Source organism: Mus pahari, chromosome 16 (assembly GCF_900095145.1).
Source record: "Mus pahari chromosome 16, PAHARI_EIJ_v1.1, whole genome shotgun sequence".
In the NCBI taxonomy this organism is placed as follows: domain Eukaryota; kingdom Metazoa; phylum Chordata; class Mammalia; order Rodentia; family Muridae; genus Mus; species Mus pahari.
This window is the reverse complement of record NC_034605.1, coordinates 17,971,613-17,984,721: the sequence shown is the minus strand read 5'-3', so window position 1 is coordinate 17,984,721 and position 13,109 is coordinate 17,971,613. Positions and strand designations below refer to the sequence as shown.

General features: G+C 36.4%; 1 protein-coding gene across 3 annotated transcripts in view; it reads right to left on the bottom strand.

Moving 5' to 3' along the window:
• Positions 1-13,109, bottom strand: part of Arid4b (AT-rich interaction domain 4B) — a 126,082-nt gene that overhangs the window by 25,382 nt on the left and 87,591 nt on the right. The window contains exons 14-17 of one of the 3 annotated variants that reach the window (XM_021215184.1): positions 12,630-12,727; positions 9,771-10,011; positions 9,203-9,378; positions 3,864-4,124 (exon numbers count right to left, since the gene is read on the bottom strand). In XM_021215184.1, coding sequence (XP_021070843.1) covers positions 3,864-4,124; positions 9,203-9,378; positions 9,771-10,011; positions 12,630-12,727 — 776 coding nt within the window. The remainder of the gene's footprint in view (positions 1-3,863; positions 4,125-9,202; positions 9,379-9,770; positions 10,012-12,629; positions 12,728-13,109) is intronic. The other 2 variants (XM_029547311.1, XM_021215185.1) reach the window with 2 other exon arrangements.

Here is a 13,109-nt window from a genome sequence, read left to right as displayed (position 1 = left end):
AGGAAGGAAGGAAGGAAGGAAGGAAGGAAGGAAGGAAGGAAGAGGTAAACAGATGCAGCTGCCGTAGCCTGATGCAAGCAGAGTGTCATAGGAGTGACCAGCTGGATATATAACATTACTGGTTAAGACAGGATGCCAAACCTAGTGGTCCTGATAAATACCATTCTAAAAGTATGGGATGAGGGGCTGTCTGAGTGGGCTTACCCATAAATGAGAAAACAGGACAGATGCAAACAACACTGTCAAATAGTTCATGGAGTGATGCACAGAGATGGCATAGTAGGACCAGGCAGGCTCAAGACAACTTTCTTTGAGACAGAAGAAGTAAGTGCAAGTCTGTAAGTGGTGGGGATAATTTGAACAGACCGGGAAAACAGGCCTGTGTCTTTTACAAGACAACATCTAGTCAGGAGCATGATATTAACTTGTGACTAGAGGTGACAAATACACAGCCTGATTGTAGATGAAAGCAAGAAATTTAATATAAATCAGTAAAATATTTTTTCTTGTTTCAATTTTCCAATCAGATTTAAAATCCAAGTAACCAGCTGAAAGTGAAGACAAGAAAGCAGGGGAGTGGTAATTTTAAAAAATGTAAAATAGTCTGCTAAGAAATTAAGTGAACAGAAAAAAGGAATTAAAAAAAAAAAGGAATAAGGGTTCACTTAAAGTTCATGTATTATACATTACAAGTCAATGATGCTACAGAGATGGCTTAGTGGTTAAGAGTGCACACTACTCCCTCCAGAGGATACAAGCTCAGTTCCTGACACACATGTTGGGCAACTCACCGCCCTCTGTAACTCTAAGTTACAAACCACCCATAGGAATATGATTCTTAAAATTTTACAAAGTCATATTTTCAAAAGCACTCTAATTTTAATTTTAATCCATTAATTTTATTTGTATTTATTTTTCTAGAATGCATGTTATTTTTGGAAGGATTAAAAATCATTCATACATTCACTTAACCCACTCCAAGCACCCTATGCATGGTGATTCTCTATCAGTTAGCAGTAACTTACGATCACTGTATCAGAAAAACTCACTACTGCTATTATATCATTTGTGGTTTGGGTTCAAGAGCTCCAAATTTATTTGAAGTAAATTTAAATAAAAAACTTCTTATTCTTCCTTGTTGTGGCAAAGAACACTCTCCAATGCTTATATAATCTTTGTTAACATGTTTTATACTGTAAACTGGGATATGAACAATATTTAAATTTATGCATCTCAGGAGAAAGAAAAATACAGAAATCAACAATAACACTTTTAAAAAACTAAGATATTCTTATTTCCTTTTTCTTACAAAAAAATCGGATAAAATAGACATTAACAGCTTCATATACAAAGTGCTAAAGCCTTCTTATCGTGAACCAGCGTGAATGCCAATAAAGCCATTCTCATGAACCTCTATGTATAAAGCTTCATTTCTAACGTTTCCTTAAATGTTAATGTACACAGTAACGCTGGAGACCCCTAAAGTCACAGAAAATAACTGAAGAGCTGATGGTGACTTGTTGTAGTCCTCTGTGTTAGTTTCAGACATGATGAAACATCACCAATGACAATAGTTTTTGATGGTTTATCACTAAGGCACTCTTTGGTAATTACTGTAGAGAACAGTAGGGACATTGTCGTGCTTACTAAGATTAACTGTGAAGTGTGCTGAAGTACCGTCCTGGTCTCTATGCTGCAGAAGTATGCAGATCCCCAGGTCTTCATTGAGATTGTTAGATTCTTCTTTGAAAAGTTCTTAGCACAGAACTGCTTGAGGTCAGAACGGACGGCATCTGTCTTAATAACATAATATGACTTGCTGGATCAGGTCTCACTTCCCTTCTTGGGTCATTACAAATCTGAATGCCTCAACTTAAAATCTTCCTTTCTGTCAATTTCAAAACTGAAATGCTGAATATTCTACCTTCTGCAACCCAAACACTAACAAAACTCTGCTTTTCTTTAGTCAATCTCTTCTTAAAAATCAGAAAATATGGTTTCACAGGTTTTATAAAAAGTTGCATTTAAAGTGTGAAATAATTTCCTCCATATTTCCTATGCTTTTGCTTAGGAAGCCAATTAGTAAAGATAATCGAGCCTGAATGTTGTGAAATCTGGACAATGCCTAAATCCTATTCATCAGTCATGAAATTTCAAGCACTTGATATAAGCAAGAGGAAAAATTGCTTCTGTGTGGAAACCAGCAAAGTAACTCGGAATGAAGAATGGAAAAGACAGCTGAGAGACAGCACGCCTCTCTGCCCCTATGGTAGTCCTGAAGCTAGGTGGGGCTCAGCCTTCAGGCTTCATAATGTACACTTAAGTTTGCATGCACCTGAGGGAGGAACAAGACCACCTTAACACCTTTATTTAGTATGATGAAAACTGCCTAACATTGAATAAAATATTCCCACATAAAAATCTGAGGTTTCTACTATCAGCCAACCTGTCAATGAGAGAATTTCCATACAATAAAGACAGAAGAGCCAACAACTGTGAGGACAAACTACATACAGGGTACCATGTACCATCTGGCTAAGACTATGCTTCAGAACAGCTACACTTCAAAGCACTGGGCAGAAGAAATGCTGAAATCTATACCTTTACCACCTTATTGACCAGAAATTCAGTCTCTGAACTCCTTCCTGACTTAAGTTGCCATATTCTTCCTAGTGTTTTAAAAGTCATACATATACTTTTATATATCAAAGTATAAAATTATACTTTCCTCAAATTAGAAAGGCAATCAGATTAGGTCACACAGGCAGAACTTACTGCTGTTACAACAGAACAAGAGGTATGCTACTAAGATATGAGAATTTGAAATGTTTGCTTAGAACTTCCCCCAAACATTAAGCACTGTGTTTGTGTAGAGGTGACAACAGGGACCGAACTGAAAGACTCACAGTACTCAGCGGGTACTTGACCATAAGCCACATCTCTTCTCCAAAAATAAATTTAACTATAAAGTCTGACAACTGTATTTTTCCTAAAAATACAAGGACTCTCTTGATAAAACCACCAGTAGAAACAACTGAGCCTAATTTCTCAAACTCCAACTATATTTCATATATATAATTTCATATGTAACAATAAACATTCCAAAGTTAATGAAGCTACTGCTAAAAGACAACTAAATGGTCTGCCTTAAAAATTGACTTCTCAATTTTGGATAAAACTTAGTCTCTCCAGATTAAACTCCCCAAAATTATGCAAGATAAAAATCTTAAGTCAATGACCACACCTATATCTAGACCCCTGCTTTGTCTTTCACTGCCTGGATTCAGGAGCGGTAGGTAGGTGCACTTTCTCCTAGCACACTTGCTGCTGTTTCCAGCTATGGTTTCAAAGACACAAGTAAGGTCCTGAGACTTCTGAAAAGGAAATAATGTAGTTGCTGATAATAAGGTCTTTTAAAAATCAGTGATGCTTTGTAAGAAATTCCGACTGTGAAATCCTTGCCTACTGTGTGACAGCTTAGGAAGACCACTAAGAAGAGTGTGGCGACTTAAGTGGAGAAAGCAGGTAGTCTGGTAATGACATAATAAAGTCAAGAAGTAAAGCCCATTACCAGTGTGAGGTTTTCTATTACTTCATTCGAGTGTATACTCTATTAAACATGTTGTAGACTTAACTGTCTAGACCTACTTTCCATATACTAAAGATGTCTGTGAAGTGCTGAAAACACGAAGTAGGGTGGTAGGGTGCCATTAAGTGAGGTGTTTACATGCTAAAAGCTTGATATTTTAATGTTAATGTGTTCAGTTAGAGTACTAGTAAGTCTGTAATTCATTATGTAAGTTTTTAAATAGAAAAATATTTTAGAAGTGTTTGTAATAATCACTAGCTGAAACTCAAGTTACCTCACATTCCATCCGCAGTAATGCACCAAGTAAAGGACCTCTCCACCTTCGACATCAGAATCTTTTATACTAGCTTCATACATTTTTTGATTTTTCCCTCGTCCATACCGCACTTGAACTTTCATGCCTGGTGGATAGCACTCAAACTCCTCTTCTTCATTGTTGTCGTCATCATCTTCATCCTCGTCTTCTTCCTCGTCTTCTTCCTCCTCCTCTTCTATTTCTTCATCATCTTCATCTTCTTCTTTATTGGTTTCATCTCTTGAAAGGTTTAAAAAATTGCAGTTAATAAAAGTCACTTCATGAGTTTCAGTTCCAAACCACATATACCGATAAAAATCGTGGCTGTGATTGTTCCAGAACAGCAGGTTCCATGTGTATAAAATGCTTTGAGTTTCAATTTAGTATTTAAAACTAAAACCTGTATGAGAGGACAAGTGTCAGAAAGGTAGTTTTAGAGGAAAAATAAGAAGCAAAAATAAGTCAATTTAAAAAAAATCCTGCACTGTAATCCCAGTCCTTGGGATATGAGGCAGGAGGATCAATGTGAGTTCAGAGGCCAGTCCAGGCTACCTAGAAAGACCCTGCTCAAACATCAGACAGAGAGACAGAGATTAAGATTGATTGATGGATTGATTTTCACCAGTCAGAGGAATATAAGTTGTGTTGAACAATAGGAAACTAGTTTGCTGACTAAACACTCTCTCATGTTTTATTATAGAAGTGCTTTACAGCTCAGCTTATGGACACACACAGACAAAATTACTTCATTACCATTTTCTGAATGAAAGTTATTCTAAAACAAACATGTCCAACCTAAGTATGTATAAAACAAAATAGTCACTAATTGATGACGACTCTTAGTAATGTTAAGACATGCTCAAACAGATTCTTAAATGTTGAAGTAAATGAAATATAATTTTAACTTTCACAGGGATTTTCTACTATGGTCACATTAATATTACATCTGTCTATGCAAATTTCACAATTTCTGCTCTTTACCAGACATTTATTGAATTTTCCTGCCATAGATTCTTTCAACATGAAAGCTTCTTAAAAAGTAGGAAGAATTAGAGGTCAACTCCAAATACAGAACAGAAACACAAGCCATCATAGTAGGAATACTAAGATAGTTTCATCATCTCAATATCACACAGATTCTAAAAATGGACATTTATATTTCTTTTTCTATTCTTTTCTTAATTGGAACTTTGAGACAGAGTCTCATTATGTAGGCAAGCTTGGCCTTCAACTTTGATCCTCCTGCCACAGATGCCAGAGTTCATCACGTCAGCTTTTACGTTGTTCTTACATTATCCATAAATCTGGACTGAAAACGTTAGAGAAAATCTCAAGTTCTTAATCTTTCTGATCACTAGTTTTATATAAAATAAATTTCAATATGAAATCCAGTGTTATATGTGGGCAGTTTATCTGCTTTGCAATGTGAGTGCACTAACAAGTCTCTCTCAGAGGATATATCACTTCACACACATTGGAAATGTGTAATTATAAGAAAACAGATATAGAAAAGCCCCTGCGATACTAATTTCAGCTTAAATTCTTTCATAAAACTCTTTTTTATTGATAACATGCCTCAGCTATCATTTCTTACTATGTAATTAATTACACATGTAGTGAGGAGACCTAACAGATAATTAAGATGGAGTTACAAGTGAGTTCACACATCTATCAACTTTGTCTGAAGTGGCGGCTCAAGCCTGTAATCCCAGAGCTCAGGAAGCTAAACCAGGAGGATCTCTTGATCAAAGGCACGATAGCAAGGCCCTGTTCTCAAAAACTCAGAACAGAGAAATAGGAGAATACAGTCAAGTTAATTGAGGCCTAAATAAATACAGCTCTAATCTGAAATGAAGACCATGAACTGTTATTCAACAAACATTAGCATTTCTATCATGAAGTATTTTAATCAGCAAAGGTAAGTACAAAATCATCAGAGATGGTTATTAAGAATATAAAACAAGGGCTGGCGAGATGGCTTAGCAGATAAGAGCACTGACTGTTATTCCAAAAGTCCTAAGTTCAAATCCCAGCAACCACATGGTGGCTCACAACCACCTGTAATGAGATCTGATGCCCTCTTCTGGTATGTCTGAAGACAGCTACAATGTATATAAGTATAACAATTAATAAAGATTTGGGCTGGAGTGAGCAGAGACTGAGCAAAGCAGAGTTGACCAGAGTGAGCGGGCCGACCGGAGCTAGCGGGGTTGATCTGGGCGAGCAGAGATCCTAAAAATGTAATTCCCAACAACCACATGAAGGCTCACAACCATCTGTAGAGCTACAGTGTACTCATAATAAATAAATAAATAAATAAATAAATAAATAAATAAATAAATAAATAAATAAATAAATAAATCTTTACGAATATTGAACAAATTTATATTCATTTATGCTATTTATATAATACACTGAAACTGCTAGAAGAGCACTCTGAAAGAAATATGGTTCATTCATGCTTTAGGACTGCATGGTGGACATCTGAGAGAAAGGGGGTGATGGGGAGCATGTTGAAAATACCCGACTCATACATCAAAAGTACACTGAGCCCAATAGGTACATGCCACTATTATCAGACATAAAGACAGTCCTATAAATGGTTGTGGAAACAGAACACTGGAAATTGTTAGACAGACCAATCAAAACTTTTTAAAATTGCACTTAAAATCAATCTCAGACACAAAACTAAATGAAATTTTATTAAACTACACACTGAAGTTCAAAGAAGCAAGCAACATAGATACTGGCAATTTGCCAAAGAAAACTACTGTTTTTTCAAAGGCACTACCAGCGAATTCAAAAGTCAATGGGCATAGAACACCCAGAAAGGAATTTCCTGAAAGTACCCATTATAAGCAACACACTCATTAACAACTAAGTTCATGTGTATCTTACATACAAGCACACACACATACATGCTATCTTTTAAAGATCACTGTGCTAATGTATGTTTTCTAGGAGCCCGAGCATACTAGGCTATAGGGCAAGTATGTAAGTCAGAGGGCAGTTTGGGGAGGTGGTTCTCACTGATTTCTGGGGCTCCACTTCAGGCAGACTTGCAGGGCAGATGCTTTTACCCACTGAGCAAGCCTGACAGCCCTAAGGTTATCTATCTTCTGAAGAACAGTAATGTTTGGAAAACAGACTATGTCAAAATACAATTTTCAACCGAATAACAGAGAAATGCCAGATTTTCCTAGTTTGACACCACTACTCTACTTATAACATAGTAAGAAAAAGAAACCACAGTGTAACAAATACACACTGAAGAGCAGGCACCTTACAGGAATTAACCTTTTTCATCTCCAAACTGTGGCTCAGGGAAAGCTTATATTCCAAAAACCAACTAAACAAAACAACATAACCATCACATCATATCTTAGTGTGTTTATATTTTTTATAATCATAAATACTGATTAAACTAAGAATTTATTTAGGGTCTGCCTTTATCTAGTTTTGCTTTCCTCAGTTTAATTTACCCATCATCACTATCAGTTAAAAAAAATATTGAATAGAAAATTCCAGAAACTTACAATTTATCATTTTTAAATAGTATGCTAATAGAAGTAGTATGATAATACCTTGCACTGTCCTGATCCAATCTGTCAGGAACTAATCATCTCTTTGGTTGCAGTTTGTATGCAACCCACCCCATTACTCATCTGGCAGCCATGTCAGTGCAACAGTGCTGGGAATGAGGCAGCAAGGCCAGAGAAAGAAAGGGCAGATGAACTTTAAGTGCCACAGCAAAGCTATAAGAAAATATATATCATAGGCATGTTGACACCACACATACAGTGAGATCTCCCTGCCCCAAGATTATGCTGCCTAGTGAGGAAAAAGCCACTTTAATATGTGTAAGGACACTTTTTCATGCTACATACAACAATGAAATTGCCTAGCAACAGTTTCTCACAATATATCTGTGGTTAAGCAATATGACTGCACTTTTAATAGTCATTTTCTTCATGAATACTATAATGTAAATATTAAATGTGGGAGCTAACCAAAGGGAAACTTCAGTTTATGGTATGAATAGTCATGCATTACTTAAAGGATACATTCTTAAAAATGTTGTCACTGTATAATATCAAGTGTACATATATAAACCTGGAGGCTAGCTTTCTATATGCCGAGGCTATGTAGTAATCTTCACATGACCAGGGCTGACTTTATCATCAATGTGAAAGCCACAATTGTACTCATAAATATAGCACATAGAGAACTCATACAACTTAGAAGTTAATTAACTCACTTTTTATTATTATAAGGAACAATTTGGACACTTACTAGGAACAGAAAAGAAAAAGTTTTAGCAAGTACCTGTGAACAGTAGAGAACTCCAGACACTGCAGCACTTACACTTTTAACTGAAAGTTGCATATGGATTTTATCCTGAGGTAGAAGTTTCTGGTAGGGATACCTCTTAAATTCTCTACACAACATGAAGCCAGACAGCACACACTGGTACTATATACATCTGAACCTTGCACTGTCCTACTCCATCTTGCCAGGCGTATGACAAGCCATACCTTTGTGTATATGTGTGTGTGTGTGTGTGTGTGTGTGTGTGTGTGTGTGTGTGTGTGTGTGTTATATTTCTTAAAGCTAAACGGATCGACATCCTTCAAATAAAAATCCCAATCTTTACTGTTTCTAAACTGGAATAATCTCTAACACCAGTATACTTCAAATATGTACATACACACAGAGAATAGAAAAAAAAAATACACCTTACTATATATACCTGGGCACATTTAGTTATTTTTTCCTTCCCTGTTTGTATAATCGAGCTAAATTTTTAAAATACTAAAATTGAAAAAAGTTGGTTTTACTTATTTGAGTTAGTAGCACTATAGATGCTTATTTTTTTTAAGTCTCAGAGATGAAAACCAAAGATTCTTACAAAGCCAAGGACCCACCAACAGACCATTTAAATCAACATTCCCAAGTAGCCAAATCAGGTAAGTATGACTCATCACACATAGCCAAAATGACCCATACACTCTCTGTTTAAGCTACACAGTCACCCTCAGCCCCACAGTCAGGAGCAGACCTTAGTACAGTAAAGAATACTGTTCCCTCAAGAAAATTATTTATAAATTTCCATGATGAGAGCAAGAATAGATCAAAAAATATGATCTTTTCAATAGTTCACATTAATGGTGTCTCTGAAGGAATCAATTTTTCTTAACAAATTCAAATGATTCTTCTGTACTTTGTAAATCAAATCAATTTAGATTTAAACATTCACAAAACCACATGAGACGACTGTATCCAACCAAAATGTATCATAACCAAAGCAAATGTCTTACCCAGATCGTGCTTGCTCTTCTTCACCATCTACCTCTGTGCTGAAGGCCTCCTCGGCCCTAGCTGTGCCACCGTCTTTATCTTCCAAGTTTTCGTTTTCTTCTAGTTTTGTAATGTTAGCTTCTTTTTCTTCATCAGGTTGTGCAGGTATACATTCTAATAAGCTTTTTTTACTTCCCTAGAGAAAGATAAGAAGAACTAAACCAACAACAGTAAAAACTTAAACCTAAATCAATGATCTTAGCTCTCAGCCAACAGGTGACAACCAATATGATACAGCTAATACTACTGATAACGCCAGCATATTCTTGCATTTTAAAGAAAACTGTCTAAGTAATTGCTATAACAACTATTTTAAAATAACATTTGAGGGCTGGGGATATAATTCAGTAGAAGAGTTTGGCATTCTGGGTTTAATCCTCATCAAATCAAAAACTACAAATGCCCTTAACAAAAGATATAATGAAGAATAATAATGCATAAAAGGCTAATAAATTAATTTGAGGAACTTTACAAAGGATGTAGAAAATATATCAAGATGACAGGTGACAATTAACAGTATGAGGTTACCAGAGAGGGCTTGATATTTTCTTTTCTCTCACTCTCATCCTCAGCAGGCGTCTCCTCTTTTGGCAACATGTTCTTACTGTCTTCCACATTTACTTCTTTAATCTCTGTTTCACATTCTTCCTTAACTTTTATTTCTTTATTTTCACAATCTTTACATGGCTTGTTAAGAACTTTCTCTGGCAATGCCATCTGAAAGTCAATATTAGCCGACCTGCAGTACTCCTCAAAGCCATATAAGTACCTGGAAATATGCAGAGATGATACATTTAGTAAGAAACATTCCAATACATTGCTGAACAGTGTGTGGGGTTGCTTTGTTTGTTTCCTTTTTGTTTCATTGGGGGGGAGGGGGGATCTAAAGCTGGAGAAGATGCTGAAGCCTCCAGAGGGTCATACGGAGGCATTTCAGTGGCCAATTTACAAAATTGTTATTTAATATGCAATCATGTCTTAGGTTATATGATTTTAATAGTTCTCCACCTTTTATTGAGAAAAAAATATGTAACCCTAAAATTATTAGCTCTCCTACCTCAGCCTCCCAAATTATGGGATCACAGACACGGGCTATCATGCCCAGACCCACCCACCCCCCCCATTTTAAACATTGTGTCCAATAAAATCAATCAACTTTTTAATATGTGAGTACACTGTAGCTGTCTTCAGACACACCAGAAGAGGGCATCAGATCTCATTACAGATGGTTGTGAGCCACCATGTGGTTGCTGGGATTTGAACTCAGGACCCTTGGAAGAGCAGTCAGTGCTCTTAACCTCTGAGTCATCTCTCCAGTCCTCAATCAACATTTTAAAGTCACAGGTAAAGGAATGGAGGTAGAAACAATCATACTGAATGAGGTAAGCCAAACCCAGAAAGACAAACATCACATTTTCCCTTGTCTGTGGATGTTAATGCTCAATCTTCAGAATATGTGTACTTCATCTGGAATGCCCACAAAGGTCTGAGAATTACTAAGAGACCACAAGAAGGGACTTTTATGGGAAGGGATAGAATACACTTGTATAAAAAGTTAAAAGGGAATAATGGACCATGAAGGGTTAAACTGGGGTGAAGGAAAGGAAGGTGTATTAGAAGAGGGAATAGAGGGATGGATAAATAACAGCAAAGATCTTTTGAAAACACATTACAGCACTTGGGAGGCAGAGGCAGGCGGATTTCTGAGTTCCAGGCCAGCCTGGTCTACAGAGTGAGTTCCAGGACAGCCAGGGCTACACAGAGAAACCCTGTCTCCAAAACAAGAAAGAAAGAAAGAAAGAAAGAAAGAAAGAAAGAAAGAAAGAAAGAAAGAAAGAAAGAAAGAAAGAAAGAAAGAAAGAAAGAAAGAAAACACATTACACAGTAACAGGTCAACAATGCCCCTACTAGACACCAGAGAATAACAAATAAAAAGCCCAGTGGGGTGTGAGTTACTTCCGTTGAAGCACAGGCCTGATATTCAATAGACCCCCCCCCCAAAAAAAAATTTTTTAGGTTATTACAACTGCTCTTGGCAGTGGTGGCGCACGCCTTCAATCCCACTTGGAAGGCAAAGGTAGGCGGATTTCTGAGTTTGAGGCCAGCCTGGTCTACAGAGTGAGTTTCAGGATAGCCAGGGCTACACAGAGAAACCCTTTCACAAAAACAAACAAACAAACAAACAAACAAACAAAATTACACTCAAAGATCACCTGAGAAACTTCTACTTGCAGCAATGGCCCATAAATAGCTAATGGCTAAGGTACATAGAATAAGAGACTGCAGAATGCTCAGCCCTATAGAGAAAAAAATAGATGTGTATGTGTATATGAATTTACAGCAACTCCTCACCCAAGACTCAAGACTCAGAAACCTCTGTTGAAGTGGGAATGGAAGGAGTGTAACAGCATAAGGTAGCGGATGACTACAAAGAAACTGTCTTTTCACACAGCAGGGCAGCTACATACATGAACTCAAAGTAGTTGTAATACAATGTACAAAACCCATGCAAGACAAAACCAGATCAAATCTTATTAAGGAAACAAGAGTTGGGCACTTGATCCCACCCAAGCTATGGAACTACTGGTATTGTTAACAGTTGGGATAGAGGGGAGAGGGGAGAGGGGAGGGGGTAGGAGAAAGTGGGGAGAGGAAGAAAATTTTTCTAAGAGTGTAATCCCTGGTAAGTTAACCACTCTCCAAGTAGGAGAACATACATCTAAAAATATTTAGGTACACAAATTGGTCTTGGGGGGGGGGGAGAAAGAAAGAAGGAAGGAAGTGGGGAGGGAGGAAGAAAGGGAGAGAAAGGAAAGAGAGAAAGAAAAACAAAGTTAGCTGGGTAAAGAAGGAAGAGCTAGGGGGTAAATATGGTCAACACATATGAAGCTCACAAAGAACTTCAAAAATAACACCTGAAGTAGGAGAAAGATATAATCTAAATAAAAGTAACAATAGTAGCTACAAAGTAGAAGGTATAAAGATTATAAATGGTAAAATCTATTGATGAGTATTTGTAATATGCAAGGTATCAGGCACTTTAGTAAACTTCATTCAAACAGCAGAGTGTTCCTAAGGGCAAATCATAATGACCCTTTTGTAAATAAACAAAGGAAAATAAACTTAGGAAAGCCAGACAGGGTCAAAGAACACCCACTGCTAATAGGATCTCTTTGGCTTTGGAACATGAGCTTTTTAATTTCATATGATCATAGTATCTAACATTTTCTTTACAGATTCTTAACTATCTAATATCTTGAATTATTTCTATAGACTAAATAGTAAAAATTTCCAGTTTCTTCTAAATTAGCTTAAGTTAAATGGCATATTCCATGTTGTTTTCTAGGTAAGATATTGAAGACAGTCACATCAAGTACAATGACTTACTTTTTATAAGCACATTTAACATTGTATCCTGCAGCTGAATTTAAGACAGGGATCCCAAGGTCTTGGTAGACTTGCTTCCAAACAGCTCCACTTTCAATCTAATAAATGGAAAGAAAAACTTTCAAATTAAAAGTGGGACGGTAGTAACACATTTTAACACACATAACAAATATGACAAGCTACATTTATAGTGGGTCTAGGTTCAAAAGCATGAAAAATAATAATGATAAATTTTAATTGTGGTTTACAAATAAAACATTTTAGTACTCAAATGCCAGACCACTCTAAGTATTTAAATATTGGGCTACTAAAAGTACTTGTTTTTAAAACAACACTTCTAACAAAAAGAAAAAAATTTAAAGTATTTTCCTGTCAAACACACAAGCTAGTAAGTCAAATTACTCAATGAACTTTAAAGTATTTTAATCTAGAGCACAGACTGAGTTAGATGACTCTTTAAAATACCATCTCAGAACAGGG